This window comes from Mugil cephalus, chromosome 6 (genome assembly GCF_022458985.1).
Source record: "Mugil cephalus isolate CIBA_MC_2020 chromosome 6, CIBA_Mcephalus_1.1, whole genome shotgun sequence".
Taxonomy (NCBI): Eukaryota; Metazoa; Chordata; class Actinopteri; order Mugiliformes; family Mugilidae; genus Mugil; species Mugil cephalus.
In genome coordinates, this window is record NC_061775.1 from 8,087,311 (window position 1) to 8,104,905 (window position 17,595).

The window sequence follows — 17,595 nt, forward strand, 5'->3', positions numbered from 1 at the left end:
TAACAAGCCTCTTGCAATAGTTCCATGTGGATGTAGAGGCATGAGATTGGTGTCAGTCGCTTCTTCTAACTTGGCGAGAGTAGAAATAAGAGTATTTCTCAATATGTTCTCCATGATTAACTAAAAGAGGATGTTATTATTATTCGAGTAATGACTGCAGTCAGCTCAAGTTTGATATTTTAACGTCATAATGTGCACGCTGGCACGGTGACAGCATCATTAGTTGTTTTTGGTGAGCACTTAGCTACTACGCAGTTTTTCAAAAAGTTTGCTGTCAAGAGAAACCACGGGTGTCCTTCAACTAAACTTTGGAAAATACTACATCTGATTGTTGGGGAAAAATAGGGGGGAAAATGCAAGCTTAGACTAAATTAGAAGTGTCTCAATTGATCTAAGGATCTGTCACTGACAATGTTCACACAAACAAGTGCTGCAGTTTGTTATTTAATAAACAGGACTGAGTCCAGATTAACAGTTTCTATGCGGTACTCACTCCCAGTAGGTTACACACATTCTCACACACACACACACATACACATACACACACACACACACACACATATCCCTGATTTGTTCTGACATGATTGTTAGTAGATGTGTGGATGCTTTGAGGCCATAAAGACCAGCAACTCTCTGTCTGCAGATCTCCCCATCCCACTAACTCACAGTGACTGCCCCCCACCACACTGGCACAGAAAATACCTCTAGAAGCTTCTTGTTCACAGCACACATGCTACTTTATCTGAACTTCTAATGTTAAGCAATGACAAATGACTGCCAAAAGTTCATATCTTTCTGCTTTATAGATGGAAAAGTACATTTAGTGTATTTTATGAAGCTCATTTTATAGTTGTTGTAACTAAGTTCCTCTTTCGCTAGCAGCCATGGGCATCCTTTAGTCTTTATTCTACTTCGATCCTTTCTGACTTAAATTATCTCCCGTAAAATGTGCTTTTTCGGAGCATTTAACAAAACGTAACGTTTCCTTTTGTATCGACTTGAGTACTTTTTGACCGAGCTTCCCTGCTCTGTGAGAAGTCATTCAACAGTGCAAGCGGACGAAGGCTAATGGACACCAGCCTTTTAGCCCTGCGTTTGTGTCGAGTCAGTGTTTGTCTCAAGCGAGGAGGGAAGAGCTCATTGCCCCTGAATGTTGCACTAAACCTTGTATCAGCATTAATGGCATTGCTTTCCCCTATTAAGAATTTAAAAGGTATTAGGACAAGGACAAGGGAATTAAGAAGGGTAGTAAATATTTTCCTGATTGTTGATTAAGTCCTTGTCCTGACTGCTTTTAGCCCTGAAGTGTGTAAATGACATTCAAGCCTGACAAAGTAGCACCTCAGACTGTTAGCTTGCTCTTAGTTTTCTGCCTGAAGTGACAGTAACAGTAATAAGTACACGGAAAACTGGTACAACTAATAGTTGTACTGTTTGATTAATGTGTGCACATTTGGGAAAACTGTTTTAGCCTGTCTGCCTACAATATATTATCAGTCTAGTTATATCAATCTAATCAGTCTGTCAAAGCACAAGTCAAACCCAAGGTCTTAAAACCTCATGTTATAGACCAAACCTGATCATTACTGTGTATTTCTTTGCCTCTGCAGTGCTTTGTGGAGCTCCTCCCACCGTGGATAATGCCTTCCTGATTGGCCGGAAGCGCTCGCACTATGACATCCACTCCATAGTGCGCTACCAGTGTGCAGATGGCTTCCTGCAGCGCCACGTGCCCACCGCCAAGTGTCGTGCCAACGGCAAGTGGGACCGACCTAAAATCATCTGCATAAAGTGTGAGTGCCCACACGGCGAGGTTTCCACAGAGCGTGGTGATAGACAACGAGACTCAAAGCTGTGTTTCCATTTGTTAGGTCATTCCCGCATCTCCATTTGTCTCATTCCTAGCAGCATTGGTCCAAAAGAGCGAGCCTCTTGCATTAACTGCCCCCGGGAGCTGCTGTCACCGTGTGCATTCATGCTTTCCTTCCCTGCTCTCATTATTATTAATTGCGAGCAAAAAGATTTCTGTGGTTGCAGACTGAGTTCAACCTCCTGGGCTTCCTTGTAACTGGTAGGGTATCCTTTGAAGTGTTTTATGCTCGAGGTCAGTTTTTTTTTTTTTTTTTCATACCGAACAATGGATAGACAAAAGAGTTGAACCGAAGCGACTCGTCCTACGTTGGTAGTTCTCCACACGTAACAATCATGTCCTATCAGTTTCTCTCCTATTAGTGAATAGATGATGCTGCACATGTGACTGAAGGAGCTACCTCTTATTTTAGCATCTTCGGGTCTTTTATCACAGCTTGTCTTTGGGTTTTAAATAAACTGTATTTTTCCTGATGCGACCGCTCGCTGCGGCTGCGACATAATAGATGTCATAACTTTTCATAGTTTCCTGTATCTTCAGAGGAGATATAAAGGGCGTGATATATATACATATTAAAGAGAAATCCTGCCTTGTATTTTTTCCGTCTCTCTCCGCTCGCAGTTTGACAGTAATGATGACATACTGAAATAATGCAGCCTCTGTTCAAATTGATAAAGATTCCTTTGCTTGCGACTTTTTATCTTTGTGCCGAGTTGTTTTTATGACTCAGGGTTATAATGTTGTTATCGTTCATTGCAGACAACCTTTCTTTTTTGGCAAACCCAGAAAGTGACGGGACAATCCCATTTGGCAGTACACTCCAGGAACAAGCTTATGCCGAGGCAAGGCGCGTGGGCGCCTCGCTCAGTGTGCCTTTGCTGAAGGCGGCCAGTGTACGCAATAGGAGATTAAACAGATTCCCTTGATGTGGTGGAAACGGTTAAATGATCAACTCAGGACATGTGGTTTTGACCTCCCTGCTTCATGATCTCCCATCTCTCACCTCTTACCTGGTTACACCTCCTTCTGACTGTCTGCCCGAAAGCCCCTGATGCCCACCGGTGATTCATCTCCCTCTTACATCAGCTTTCCACTCTCGCCTTTCATCTTGCTCCATCTCTGACATGCTAGTTTAATAAATTGTCTGCCCTTTCTTTTATTTCACCGTCTCTCTCCACTCTGTTTGCTCCACCAGCCCGGCGAGCCCACCGCTACCGGCGCCACCACCACAAGGGCAGGAGGGAGCGCAGGAAGCACAAGAAGCACGGCCACAGAGAGGGAGGCCACCACGGAGGAGAAATGGGTCACAACCACGCCCACTTCTGAACCAAAAAATAAAACGCCCCCTTTCCTTTTCTCCTCTGCTGCCAGCTGCAGTTTGCCTGTCTCCCCGTCGTCCCCGTTTCCCCAAACACTACTTCAAAAATTACAGCTGAAAACTCTCTGACCCAAGCCCCAACCCACCCAACCCCCACCCCACCCCACCCTGCCCACATCAGCCCCGCACTACACAAACCCTTAGCTGCACCCCTGGCTCTCCGAGTTCGTATCATAGTCAACTCTCCGAGGCCTCCCACAGCGCTGCCAGGACGATAAATAAACCCCTTTGTACTCTTTTTACTTTCTGTTTTACTTCCTGGTCTAGTCTGTCTCTCACCTCCCCTCTTACCCGACCCAGTTACTCTCCCTACGAGCTCAACTATGACCTGAAACATGGGGCTACGCTGACCTGTTTTTAAAAAAAGAAAAATACCTTTGAGATCCGCACCGAACATTCTTCAGAGAGAAGTGGTTTAGTACAAGACTGTAAATAGGGATGACATCACTGAGAAAGCCGTGTGAGAATCGGAGGAGGCGAGGAAGACATCGTGTTGTTGACTTGAGCCTTTCGTCATTTGAACACAGTTATTTTTTACAAATACTCAGTGTTTCTTTTCTTGACTCTGCTGCTTTTGGTTGGCTCTTTGTAAGACATTGTACTTGACTTAAAGTGAGTTACCCTGGAAGCGTTTTAATTGATTTTTTCTTTGAATCAGAGGCCGTTGTAATTGAATTATTTGATTGTTAGCGTTGTATTTTCTCGTCAGTGTAAAACAGTTACTTTAGATCAGGAGCTAAACCCCCAGAGGAAAAAAATGGAAAACATCGTCGCATCATATCAGTCACTTCTCAGATGAACAATCGCAAACAGCTCCTGCTGTGTCAGACACCCACACCTGTCACTGTTAGGGGTTAATCTGATCGTTTGATGTCAGCTTGTCTCAACTCAGCTCAGCGGTCCATGTTTGTTTTTGTTTTTTTTTCGTTTTTTTTTTTTTTTTCCTAATCTGCAACCGTTTGCAGTGAATTAATGGAGGTGGTGCAGTAAGGTAAGGATTTTCTCCCTCACCTGTGTAATGTAAATGAGCTTCATTGGCCAAGTATGGATGCATCCGAGGAATTTATTTTCTGAATTTAAGCCATCGATTCAAACGCACACAAAGAGTAAAGGAAACACTCGAGGCAGCAGCGCTCAGTGAGCAATGTAGGGGTTGGCCAAGGGCGTAGCCATTCATGTAGATGGGATGTGAATCTGTGATCAACAGTCTCAAGTCCACCTCTCTAACCACTACCACTTAAAAAGCTGACAACATGTTGAATTCCCAAACAGTCTCCCATCCGTGTCCTGACCAGATGTGTTCAGGGTGGTATGGTCAGAAGAGTTTGTAACATATGTCCTCTGAGCAAAACGTCCAAGCTGGTCATTTTACCATTAATGAGGAATTGCTGGTCTTGAATAAGGATTAAATCTAAATCTCTGACTTACACTTGGCATAACATTAGGTACATAATAATGTTCAGTGTTTGTGGCGTCAAACTGTTGCTAATTGAACTTGGATGGTCATTTCGGAGGATGTAGTTTGTGGTGTTGTTAAACTGAACCGAATTAAACAGTAACATGTGTTGGTGCAACACGATACCGTTTCAATAGTACTACAAACCACAGTCCTCCAAAATGAAAACACTGTTGAATCGACAGCTCTCTGTTATTTGAAACTAAAGCTGAAGACCATTCATGAAGCTAAGATTTCGTGCAGTTATATTAGAGTGTGATCTCTTTCTCTGGCCCAGTAGCAGAGTGAATACATGAGAAAGCTTTTCTGAAATCCATTGTTTCCTTGGAGACACTGAGGACAAACAACAGAGACAGTGGCTGAAATGATAACATGCATTAAGGACAGCTGTAAACTCAAGTATTTATTTTATTTTTTACAACATATGATCATTTGATTCATTGTCAGTATGATATTATAATACTCTGAAGGTGAAATGAGTTAGAACATCCTCCGTAGCGTTCAGTACAGCTCTCTGTTGATTTAACCGTCCCACTAAAGCAAGACGGGTTGGACATGGGCTGGAGAACAGACAGCTGAGACTAAAGCTGATGAGTTTTGCTTCATAAATCAAAGCTGTGCACAAAGTGTATGAGGAGGAATATATGGCAGGGAACGCATAGACACTGAGCATTCACTCACCTCAGTGTGTGTGTGTGTGTGTTTATGGACTGTGTAAGTGTTTATGACTGAGGACATTCACAGTTTCTGAGCTCCCACTGGATGATGATAGAGGGGGTCACCAGAGATTAAGGCCTGCCATTTCTCGGGCGGACAGAGTCCTTTGTGCTCGTGGCGCCGCGTGTCCAGCTTTAAAGGGGGGATTGAAATGGACAGAACAAGTGCTCTGCTCTCTTTCTCCTTCCCCTTTACTGCCGGGTTAAATTGCTGTTTCTTTAAAGCCAGCACTTGAGGTTTGAGCTTCTGGGATTATGTCCCGAGCAATCACTCCAGCACTTTCACCTTTTGTGTTTCTCCATCTTATTGTTGCTTTTTTCCTCACCATCTCCGCGCGTAAGTACCTTTCATCCGTCGGTCTACTTTCCTTTCATTTTACAATAAAAATAAAGTGGGCGATAAGCACAGCGATATTCAGTCTAACCTGCTCTGTATTGGATTGCGCTCTGACGTGTCTTATAAAAAAGAGATCAGGTCATGTAAAGACGCGTTAGCTGAGAGAATCCCCCCTCGTGCACATTAATTCCTCGCCTTTGTTTGTCTCCTCTCACCTTGGCAATGACAACACCCCTCCACGTGGAGAAGAATGGTGAACCTCCACCTCTGTATCAGTTTAATTAATCTACCGCATGACTAATTAACAAGTTGCATTATCTGCAGCACGGCAGAGCCGTGACGAAAAGGCGGGTGTTGTGTGGACGGACAGCGGGGAGGTGTAGGGTAATGGACAGGAGGCGCGGAGAGCTGTCACGGCCGCCAAAACTCTCGTCGCTCTTCGGATGTCAGACTGACGCAGGCTTTTTTCTTTTTCTTTTTTTTTCTCATGTGCCTTTAGTGGAAAATGGATTGGACCACGTGTGGATAGATGAAAGGGCAGACAGAAGAACCTCTCACAGTACTTCAAATCAGAGTTGATGCCCAGAGACAGTGTAATTACAGCTGTGTAAAGGTTCTGCCGTGTGACAAGACTTTCAAAACAATGACGCGATGAAGTGGAGGAACTAGAGAATTAGACAGACCACTGTGTATTAAAGAACTGGTCTGTGTTGAGGTTTAAGGATTACCAACAGATTTCTGTTGGTTGGTAGCTCCGTCTTCTGTCACTTTCCCTTTGCTTGTGCGGATGCCGTACAGCCATCCTGTGGGCTGGGCCGTGTGCGTTTGTGTGAGTGAGCTCTTTGCTTGGGGTACATCCTCAGGGACTGGACTGCTCGTTTGAAGGCGTTGACCTTTCTTTCCTGCGGCACAAAACCTATAACACTTTCTGTTTTTCAATGCATTCAAACGCCTACGTTCCCTCTTGAAATTTCAAACGTTGCTTTCGACTCCCCCTTTCAATCTCCTCTCCGCTCCCCTCGCCGGGCTTTTTCGCTTATTGGCTTTTCACCGAGCCCCGAGGCCACGCAAACAGAGAGCGACAGAGCCTCATAATTGCGAGTCTTAATTATGAAGATGAGCAAGTCGACAGAGGTTTCCGCCAGCTGTCTCTCGGCTCCGCAGCGAGCGCCACGCCTGAGGGAAGAGCAGCGGGCGAGGCACTCATCGCCCTCGCAGCCAGCAGGCCCCTTCTTAGGCCGAGCCACCTATCGTAATTGTTACCCAGTCGTTCCCCCCCTCTCTCATGGCTGGCGGCTGAAGACTTCTGAGCTCAGCAGAGATGAGATAAGAGTCGGATCGCGTGCTTGTAGTGGTGACTCTTTGATTGCCCTCTGAATGTGGCTGGCTGCTGTGCAACTTGGTTGAATTGGTTTATTTTGTGGGGAGGCATGTGGTTTTTTTCATTCCACACACACAAAAATAACATGCATAAAATTACTGTTACATACTGTTAGCACCACTGACTGAACTCTCTTTTCTGTACAGTTGAAGATCCCGGCCACCATCATCTGGTGGCGGCTGGGTGACGGCTAAGGCCCCCACCTGTCACTTATCTATTAAATATTCATTTATATATATATACATACACTTAAATGTAACCCTAATATTATTGCTAACATTAAACATGGTGGAATGAGAAGCTTGACACGCCCGCCGTGCCTCCTTCAAGTAGTTAAGATATGATTGGACACTTTCTGTTTCGCCTCAGAGGAAGGATTTAGCCGGGGCTCAATTCTGAATCAATCGAGTAACGATGCAGTAGCTGCTCGTGACGTTTCCAGGAAGATGTGGCAGTCGAAACGTGAGTTTGTTGGAAGAGCTCAGCCGCCTGTTGTGTATTTGTCGTCGAGGGTGACGTGGCAGGTGACCGTGTTGTACCTGCCTTTACCTGGAAACTGAGAACGTCCCGTTTCTACATTTACAGTAACAATTTACAGTGACTGTAGAGTTGAAGCATTAAAACGCAGCACTCGTCGGTGCTGTTGTCCTTCCCCATCACAGACAGACTATTGATTCCATGATTAGGCTGTCTGTCTTGGGTTCTTATTAAGTCTGTCGATGGCATTGATGGCACAATTGCATCGATTGACCGCTGAACGTTTTCTAAATGACAGGTAAACAGACTGTCACGGCTCGCGCAACTCCCTCTTTGTCTGGTTGCATCGTCTCTGGTGGAAGTACTAAAATATTGTTCTGCACTATTTGTATCCGTAACCTCCTTTCAAGCTTTCATCAGTTTTTTTTTAAACTTTGCCTGTGGACTGCATCACCTCTAACTCTAACAGCATACCGTAGATTGGCCCCTAGCGGTGTTTGAGTAGCACTGCATTCGTGTCTGATGCTGAGTTGAGACAATTTATCATTGTCAGGAGAACGCCAGTGCTCGGTTGGGATGGATGGATCGATGAATGGAGAAACGTTGCAACGAGAGAATGAGAAATAAAAGAGACAGAAGGCAGGAACCAATGACGAGAGCTCATTTCTTTTCCTCTGCTATGTGAAAACTGTAAGGTTTGTCTTTTTCATTTTTCTTTTTCTTTTTTCGGTAAATTCCATTTAAACTCTGGGTGTGTTTGTTGCTTAGCCTCTCTGGGCCATATTCACACAGCCGGTGTATATCCAACACCCATCTCCCCCCTTACTGTTCCTGCATCCTGCTCACACACACACACACGAAAACACACCTGCTTAAATGTGTTAAACTACTGCACCAACAAAACAGATGCTCTGGTCGACACATTCTGCACGAGAGGTGGAAGTGAGCTGATGCAACTTTGGCATTGTTCCCTGCACAACACTGTACAACAGTTCATGGCCGGCCCTCCACTCACTCAGACGCGATGAAAGTGCAGCGTGGCTGGTCTGTTGCTGTGTGAACTTGGCCCACAAGTATTTATCCATATTTATTGATGTTTGTTCTTCTGAATTCAAGTCCTGTCTCTGTATTATATTCTTTACAAGACAAATGGTCATTAAAGGAAACCCTTGTTTGGATCCGTTACCTGCTTGGTTGGACTGCTTATTTCGCTTTAGTTGAACGGTGTGGTACGTGCTTCTTAAAACTGTACTGATGCTGTTTTATCTTGTCTGCATTACTCTGTTCACGCGATTGCTTTTTGCAGCAAAGCAGTGGTGAGGTATGGAAATGTTCTGCACCCGTTTTGCTTTGATTACAAAGTCGTGGTGGTGAGGTGTCATACATTGACAATGAAATAAAATAAAATGGTAGCTAAATAACACGGATCAATAAATGTGCAGTGCTGTACAGGGTTATAAAATGTAAACTGTAATAGTAACATTATAAAGATGTTGCAATTCCTCATGGACAAAATAGTACAGAATAGAATAGTGCAGAAGAAATGATGTTACAGATACCTGTAGCTCTCACACATCAGCTCTCACAGGACATTCAGTCCTAAAATAAGTTCCAGCATTTCGCAGTCATCACATCCGCAAAACCTCCACTTCCACAGAGCCCTTTCTGTCTTTTATGCTCAAGTGTTGTTTACCAGTAGTTTTCCTACATGCCTGGAAAAGGAGAGATAACGTGGTTGTAATCTGCACTGGCAGATTCCGCTGAATTCTAGACAAAGCCCCTTTAAAGAAGTAGCTTGGTGTCAGGTTTGTCATGATTATTGTTTTTGTCTTTAAGGAGAATTAGATCAAATTAACACCACTTTCACCTCTGTAGCAGAAAACATGACGTCAGCTGAAAAAGGGGGGAGCAGTTAGCCTGGGTGGGGTGAGCTGCAGTTGGACTTCGTGACCTTTTGGGCAGAGCCAGTTGAACGAAAGGGTTAAAGTGACTCCTCTCTTGCTTTCGTTATGTTTCTTTGTTTTTGCGAGTTTCACTTGTGCTCCAACTTTGCGATTATTTCTTTTGCCAGAGAACTATCAGCTCCTTTCTGACCTTCACATTGTTTTGGAGACATCCAATTTTCCAAATCTCTTCGTAAGGAGCGAAATATTTCCTCCGCAGTGTGAGTACCAGCCACGCTAATGCTGCTTTACTCCCAGCCCAGTCGTACTTTCACCGAATCCCCCGGTGGTGGCGTGGGAGGAAGGAGGAGACGGACGAGTCGGAGGGATCAAGGGTAAGAGAAAGGACGGAAGGGGGCGAAAGAGGAAGGAGAAAGAGGAAGGAGGAAAGCGTGGGAGTGATTTTGTTTTGGCAGCCGATAGTGAGGGCTGTAAATTGTGAATAAGTCTGCTCTTACTACGTGTAACCTCAGAGACCTTCACCTGAACTTCCACTTTTATCAATGGATGGTTTCGTTGTCTCTCAGCGCTGTTCCCTGTAGAGACACAACCTCCCTCCCCTCCCTCCCTCTCGTTCCTCTCACCTCCTTTGATATGTGACTCACTCATTTCATTATTATTCTGCAACACCGGAACTGCTGGGTTCTGTTTTCTGTCGACAATCAATCACACTGAATATAGCGTCTCTTTTACATCTTCTCCCTCAGCTCTGGCTGGCTGAGTGATGTTTTTCGCTCAGCTCAGTGAGTTCCAAGGACAGAGCTCATTAAGGCTGCTTACCGGGAAGCTTCTCTTAAATTTGCAGTCGAAAATGACCTTCAGGTCTCCTCTGTTGCTGTGCTGCTCTGAGTGATTTGTCCCCGCCGCTTGCAGCGATACTCCAAACAATCATTGACAGTAAATGTTTGGCTCCAGGGGCCAGGCGTGCACCTGTGCACTCTGAGTTTCTGTAAAGCTTACACAATCATGCGCATCTTCAGATGGACTGAAAATGCACAATTTAAAGTCCAGGTTTGACTTCCTTGTAATCCAAGTTTGAAATGAGCAGCTAAATTTAAGACATGAAGAGGCTGCTCATCTTAACTTTGTTCTTCGGTCGATATGAAGCTCATCAACAGGCGCGGTGAATCGATGAGGATCTCCGGCTTTATCCTGAATGATCTCCTAATGACGCTGCCAAAATTCAGGAAGATTAAAAAAGGCAACAAGGGTTTAGCGTCATCCTAGGCCTGACAGCCTTTACCTCGTCCACAGCAGGCGAACGCAAACGTACACACGAAACATAAAAACGGATGTTAACCTTGTTTATGTTTCTCATCTTTACTGCAGTCAGGCTGCATTCAAGACTGCAGGTTTGCGGCACATCAGCTCCATAACAGCTTATTTTACTTTTGCGTGTTTGTGTGCTTGCGTGTTTGTGTGCGTGACTCAGAGCTGAGCAGCACGGCCAGAAAAAGCGTCAGCCCGAGCCAGGTCTTTCATACACCGCCGGCCGTGCATTCTGCTCTGCCAGCTGTGTGTACTCTGTGATGTGTTTCCTTATATGGCCACATCTGATCATCTGGAAATCAGTTAGCTACTTTTGGCACATCTCTCATCAGTGCTGCAAAGTAACCAAGTACAACTAGTCTATGACCATAGAGATACAGGCAGCTACTCATTCATTCTCATACTCAAACTGAATTTACAAAGCATGTAACCAGCTTCTTAACAATATTTAATTAGTAAGTAGTTGCATGAATTACCTGAAAAAAAGTAGCATTATGAGCATTCAGTGACTAAAAATACAAAAATATAGTAAAAGTGGTCCCTGAGAGAGGTGATTCTCTAGTATAGTTATTATTATTCCTTTACATTAATGTGTATGATGGATTGGTTAAACTTCTTTAGATACTGTTGAGTAATTTAATCTATAATTTAGAATATGTAAATGTAAAAATAAGTATTCTTTCATTAGTTATTATAATATTTATGGATGTATGTGCAACATTGGTCTGTGTTCTGCATTAAATGCAGCTAATAGAGGTAATTTAGGCTGACTTGAAGGGGTGAAACATGATGGTGATGGTGCTTGTGGTTGACAATAAGGGTGACTGTGGCTCAGCAGGTGGAGCCGTTAGCGGGTCGATCCCCGGAATGAGCCAAGACAGTGAACCACTCTGACTGTAAAGCGCTTTGACTACCAATAGATAGATAGAAAAGCAAGATCATTTATCATCACCAATAGACAAATGAATTATTAGAGAAGAATAAACCTAAATCACTTTAATCACAGAGACACGTCACGTAACATTCTGCATGCAGCACACTTAAATTACTGTTGTGATTGCAGGATTATCATGTATTTTCACTTTGGCATTAATATTTTTAGACAGAATGGTTATCTCAGCAGTATTATATGGGTCACTTCTTGTCTCTGTTTGAGGTCAGCGTCCTCTGACACAAATGTATGAGCTGTATTGTGGGTAATGTGTGGTGTGGAATAAAAAACAGAGGATGTGTCTGCTCCCGCTTATTTTTAGAAACTCCTCTGGACTTGTCCGAGCAGCTGACTGGACTCTGAACTCCAAGGTCATCTATATTATGCAGGCCTAATGATCTTATGAAATATTAAATCAGATACATGTGTTGTACAGCAGCTCAATTGTACTTGTACAATATCCACATCAGTGGGCTTTAAGGTCAGGACTTCCTCTAGGTAGTCTCTTCTTGAAGATGATAGACACAGGGCATGAAGCGAATTCGGTTTGTGACCGAGGCGAAATAAGGTTCACAGTTTGTGTACTTCTGGATCCATTCATTTCCTTCTCTCTTCACCACAATAGCTCACTGACCAGACAATCTCGCCTGGTGCTGAGCCTGATACCCGAGTCTTCCTGCATCCCCCAGCATTCTGCATTCCCCTCATTTTTCTTCCCTCTTCTCCTCTTATCTGTCTGCCTTTCCTTTTATTCCCCCAAACCTCTTTTTCTCCACCAACCTCTCTCAGCCGCTTCTTATTCTCATTCTGCCTTTCACTCCGTCCTTCCCTCTGACTTTCTGCTGAGCTCGTCTCCTTTCATTTAACAGACACACCGCACGTCCATCCATATACACACACATTCAAACTGTTTCATTAACCTCCTGCTATCCTCCTTCAACCCAGCCCAGGGTAGTTAAAAGAACCCCGAGAGTAAACCGGTTTGACTCCTACTCTTGATGTGCTAGCAAGAGAGAGAGAGCCGCCAGTGAAAAATAGAGACTGGTCTGTGGTAGAACTAAACACTTTTCTTTTCTTTACAGGCGTCTATAGATGTCGGGGCAAACTCTGCCATTCATTAGCCGCACTGCACTCCATTAGATGGTTAACACTTTCAATTAACTCAAAATTACTGCCTGTTTTAACACGCTTCTCACTCTGGGACAAACCTCTCACAATTTAGCCAATTACCCATCTCCACGAGCTGACTGCTTTCAATGCATAATGTGTATTACCAGCTGCGTGCTCCAGATGAGTTACATGCAGAATGCGTGAGGCATTAAAGGGAGATCGTTTATGGAGATGGGGTAATTTCTGAAGCTGGTCTAATGTTGAATGAATATGGGTCCTGTTTGTTTTTTCAGTCATAACCACGTTGAGGTCTGATGCAAAATAATCATGTGGGGATAATCTGCAGGAGCTGCATCGCTCACATTGTAGGCCTCCAATGTAGCGTGGCTACACCAGACTCAGTTCTTCTCAGAATAAAAGTCCAGTAACACGTCGTTTGAATTTTATAATGGGGCGCGTTTCAACAGACGGATAGTCCCGGCCAAATGCTGGCACCAGAAACAAAACCTTGAAAAAACACTGATTCATTCATTTTCAAATCCAAAAACAAAATTACTATCACTATTTATTCTCAGGGCTAAAATGAAGAAGAAGAATGTTTGACTTCATTTTTCTTTTTTTTCTTTTTTTTTCTTTTTTTTTTACTTCATTTTTCTATCTACAAATGCGATTTAAAAAATAAAAGTGCCAAGTCAAAAGCGAAAAAATTTGTTGCGTTTTCCTTCAGTGAAACCAGAAGTAGCCTACAGCTGCATGGATGCGCCACTCAACACTTTGCTCTACAGTGATAGACACGGACCATTACGGTGTTGAACATGTTGCACATTAAATTTTTGCTTTCTTGAGAAAAAACCTGGTGCTTCCCCACATTCAGAAGACAAACTCTAATACATATCTGACATACCTTGTGTCCTAAAGTCTAAAATTTCCTCTGAACACTGTTCCAAAGTCATGTCCATGGCCGTCAGAAAAGGTTCTCGGAATCAAATAACAGCATTTTTCCTTTCCTTTCACTTTTTCCATTTTCTTTTTTTATACACCACCACCTTAAAATACCAAAAAGTGCAAAGACTCTCAAGAATCAACCACCAGGTCTGAGAGTGGTATGCCTCTGATGCTGTCAAAATTTCAGTCATTCCATTGATTCATCATCTGTAACTTCCTGTCCTCTGAAGGGTCATGGGGGGCTGGAGCCTAACCCAGCTGTCAATGGGTGGGAGTCAGGGTACACGCAAGTTACAGAAAATGAATGAATGCATAATGATCCTGTGCATGTTGTTTGTTTTTTTGTTTGTTTGTTTTGGATTTATCTCTGCTTTCATGTCACATAACCACACTCACCATAGCCTATGTTTTCAAAGCAGAGAAACGAGCATAAATTAGGTGGCAATTTGAACTAATTGCCTCGCAAATTGTAAGCATGTAGATGCATAAACAAACGGTGAAATGTGAGATCATTTGCTGTGAACCCAGCTTGGCTGATTATGATGAAGGTAAACATTTAGTTTTATTTTTCCACTTGGGATCGCGTGGACTCCTTAAGGTTGTGTTTTGATTCACCACGAAGTCCCAAAGGATCTGATCACAGTGCGGCCGTGATGTGTGTTCATTAGTGGGGGGAAATAACCGAGGACAGGCAGCAGCACAGGTGAAACAGATGATGAGCCTCATTACTGAAGGATACAATTAACATGGATGGTGTGTGCATGGTATAAAAGGAGCAGCTACTAACCCAGCAGTGCTGTGTTCACCTATCGAAGACCTTGGTTCAAAGCAATACTGTCTGAGATATAGGAGAAATAGTTAAATCTGGGCGCTGCCATGCTTTCACAGTTTGTTTACTTTGAAAACCAGCAGGATAAATTTCATTTGTTTCATGTACACTTACAGGACTGGTGTATTCTCCTAATTTGTTTGCTGAAGTTTGCAGCAAAAAATATGAGTTGAGTATGGTTGTTCTATGTGTGTGAGAATCTGAGTTAATACACCTTTTTAAAGCTGTACCTGGGTGACTAACAATGATTTTATTGTTGCAAAAACATCTAAATATTATATATTACATTTTCTTAATTGTAATATCTTGTGCATCTCTAGTAAGGTTAAAGTTACACTGGGAACTTATTCGTAATCAGACATTTCGAAGTGTAAATAGGGAACACAGGCAGAATCAATTATCGCTCAGCTCCAGTAAATGTCTTCGGATCGGTCTTTCACACTTAATTGTAAATGGTTTGGATTTTTACTTTGGTTTGGGATCATTTTAGTGACTGGAAACAAAACCAAAGCACATTTCTTCTTTAGCCCCTCAGTCACAGGATCCTAAAAATGTTGCTACCTGCATGAGGGAAATGGAAGAGGAGGATGCCTGTTGTCATTAGACTGTCTTCACAGTGTTTGTCGTTGAGCTGCTTCTTTCTAAGAAAATGGATCCTGCGTCAGTAGCTACATGACACCATCAAACGTCTTTTTGGTGGTTAGATGTGAGAGGTAGTGGTGGTTGGCTGGAGGTGTTTGTTGTTATGTGATTTCTATGCTTCAGCTGCTTTGCTTTTTTATGCTAGGCTAGACTAGAGTAACCAATATGGGCTGCCCCCATTGAACATGCTAAGAACTGCCTATGTGCAGAACTGAATTTAATAGTTGGCTAGCTAACAACTGAGTAACTCAGTGTAGGAAATATTAAAACATGATGAGCCAGTTCCGCATTTTTGTCATACATATTATAGAACTACAAAGGCAGCTCTAGTCGGCTAACAACTTAAATACCACAAGAGGGAGTGTGGACTTACAGATTCTCCTCCTGAATATGGCAAACACCACCACATTTGAATAGTTGAGTGCATTATATTCAGTTCAAGTGCTACACTCTAGGGTCCTGGTATTCTAAACCTCTACAGCTAACTAGTCCCTTGAATGGAGAGGAGCATCATTAATAGCATCGGCTGCACTTATGATGCACAAAAAGGCCTACAGAGGCAGTAAATATGAAATCTGTTTAACATGAAAGACTCCCTCTGGGCAGAGATGTCTAGGCAGGTTTGAATTCACCTGTAAGGTGAACCGACAGCACGTGTACTGATTTCTATCACTACGACTATCTTTCTCGTGTCTCTTTTCTGTCACCTGGCCCCCTCCCCCGTGCTTCTGTCTCCGTCCTGTTCAGAGGCCCTGACCTCTGTCACAGGCTGATAAATGGGAGCAGGCACCATCACATCCCTCTGTATTCACTGTGTGGCACTTCTCTGTTGTTACAGGGTCACCTTATTTCATTTCATGCTCAGAAGAAAAGGCGATGATAACGCCTGATGAAATGAGGACAGCTCTGTCATCTTCTAAGCAAACTCATCTGAAGGGTTCAATTACTTTTATCCTCTGCAACCCCTCTACCTGTCCTTTCTGCTTTTAAACCAAATGTTTAATGGATAATTAATCGAGAAAAATCTTTAATCTTCTGCCTCATGAAGACTTCAAACTATTTGGCCCCTTGAGTTCACCATTTGTGGAATGTGTTGCTGCCTTTGAGTGCTGCTGCGTGGCTGATATTAACTGTAATTATTCTTGCTAACAAAAGCATACTGCACACATTTCACTTCTGCTTGCCAAGGAGCTGACAGTTAAAATCAAATATTGCCTACTATTTAGATGACCTCACTCTCCATAACAGAGTGTGTGCTATTTAAGTGTGATATAAAGGGAATTTTAAATGGTTTACGTCACAATCCTGAGGCCATTAAAAATGTACAGAAATGCTGAATACGTAATCCTCCATGAATTATAAATGCCACATTGCATCAAGTAGGACTTAGCTTATTAATTTAGTGACTGTGACTCTAATTTCACACAGTAACACAAACTAATGGGGCTATGGAGATTACTCAGAATCATTAAAATCATCAAGTTTGAACATTGAGGTCAACCCCAAAACCTTTTTCTTTTTCTCTCTGTCAAACATTGTGCACAAAGCTGTCAGTCTGTGCTGTCAAACATGTTTGTCACTCACAGCATTTATTTTCATGATGCTGGACTGGCCATGAACTTGACTTAATTACGTGCTGCCAGTTGCTATGACAATGATATGGGCTGTTCAGCTGTGCTGGGGCAACACCAGCGTACTCCCACTCAGAGCAACATTCACTCCTCGGTCCTTTCTGTCACTGCCAAACATGTGAGGCAGAGAAGCACAGACACTCCAGAGGCAAAAATTTAATATTGGTGACAATGGTGACAGATGACACTTATTAAATGAACTGATTTATAACTTCTAGCAATGATTACTAACTACTGGGTCTGTATGCCTCCTTTAAAAAAAAGAAAAATAAAAAAGAGTCAACCCTCAGGCAGGTTTTAGACATAACTAGCAGCTGGACTGCAGTGACGGCTGTGTGTGTCTGTCGGTCATCACTCAGCGAATTGATCTTGACTGAAACCACTGCTGGATGATAGAGGAGTGCAGATACTTATAGTTAAAGAGAATGGAATTTGTTGATTCCCCAGTTTTTTATTGATTACCACAGTTGTGGAGAGAGGGTGCATTTTTTTTTTAATGCACAGCTACTCGTGGTTTCCAAGCCATCCATCTTGCTGACTTTTATGAGACTTTTACCCTTATATTTATTCAAGCTCTACCAGCAAGTCCGGCTTCTCACATATCCACTGATATACACTACCAGTCAAAAGTGCGGACCCACCTCCTCTTTAATTCAATGAGAAAATGTGTCCAGACTTTT

At 43.1% G+C, this 17,595-nt stretch overlaps 1 protein-coding gene across 1 annotated transcript in view; it reads left to right on the forward strand.

Moving 5' to 3' along the window:
* The window catches only part of ncanb (neurocan b), a 142,149-nt gene extending 133,349 nt beyond the window's left edge, over positions 1-8,800 (forward strand). The window contains exons 15-16 of the mRNA XM_047587719.1: positions 1,611-1,793; positions 3,066-8,800. Of these exons, the coding sequence (XP_047443675.1) occupies positions 1,611-1,793; positions 3,066-3,196 (314 nt within the window). The 3' untranslated portion in view covers positions 3,197-8,800. The remainder of the gene's footprint in view (positions 1-1,610; positions 1,794-3,065) is intronic.
* The last annotated feature ends 8,795 nt before the right edge of the window (positions 8,801-17,595 follow it).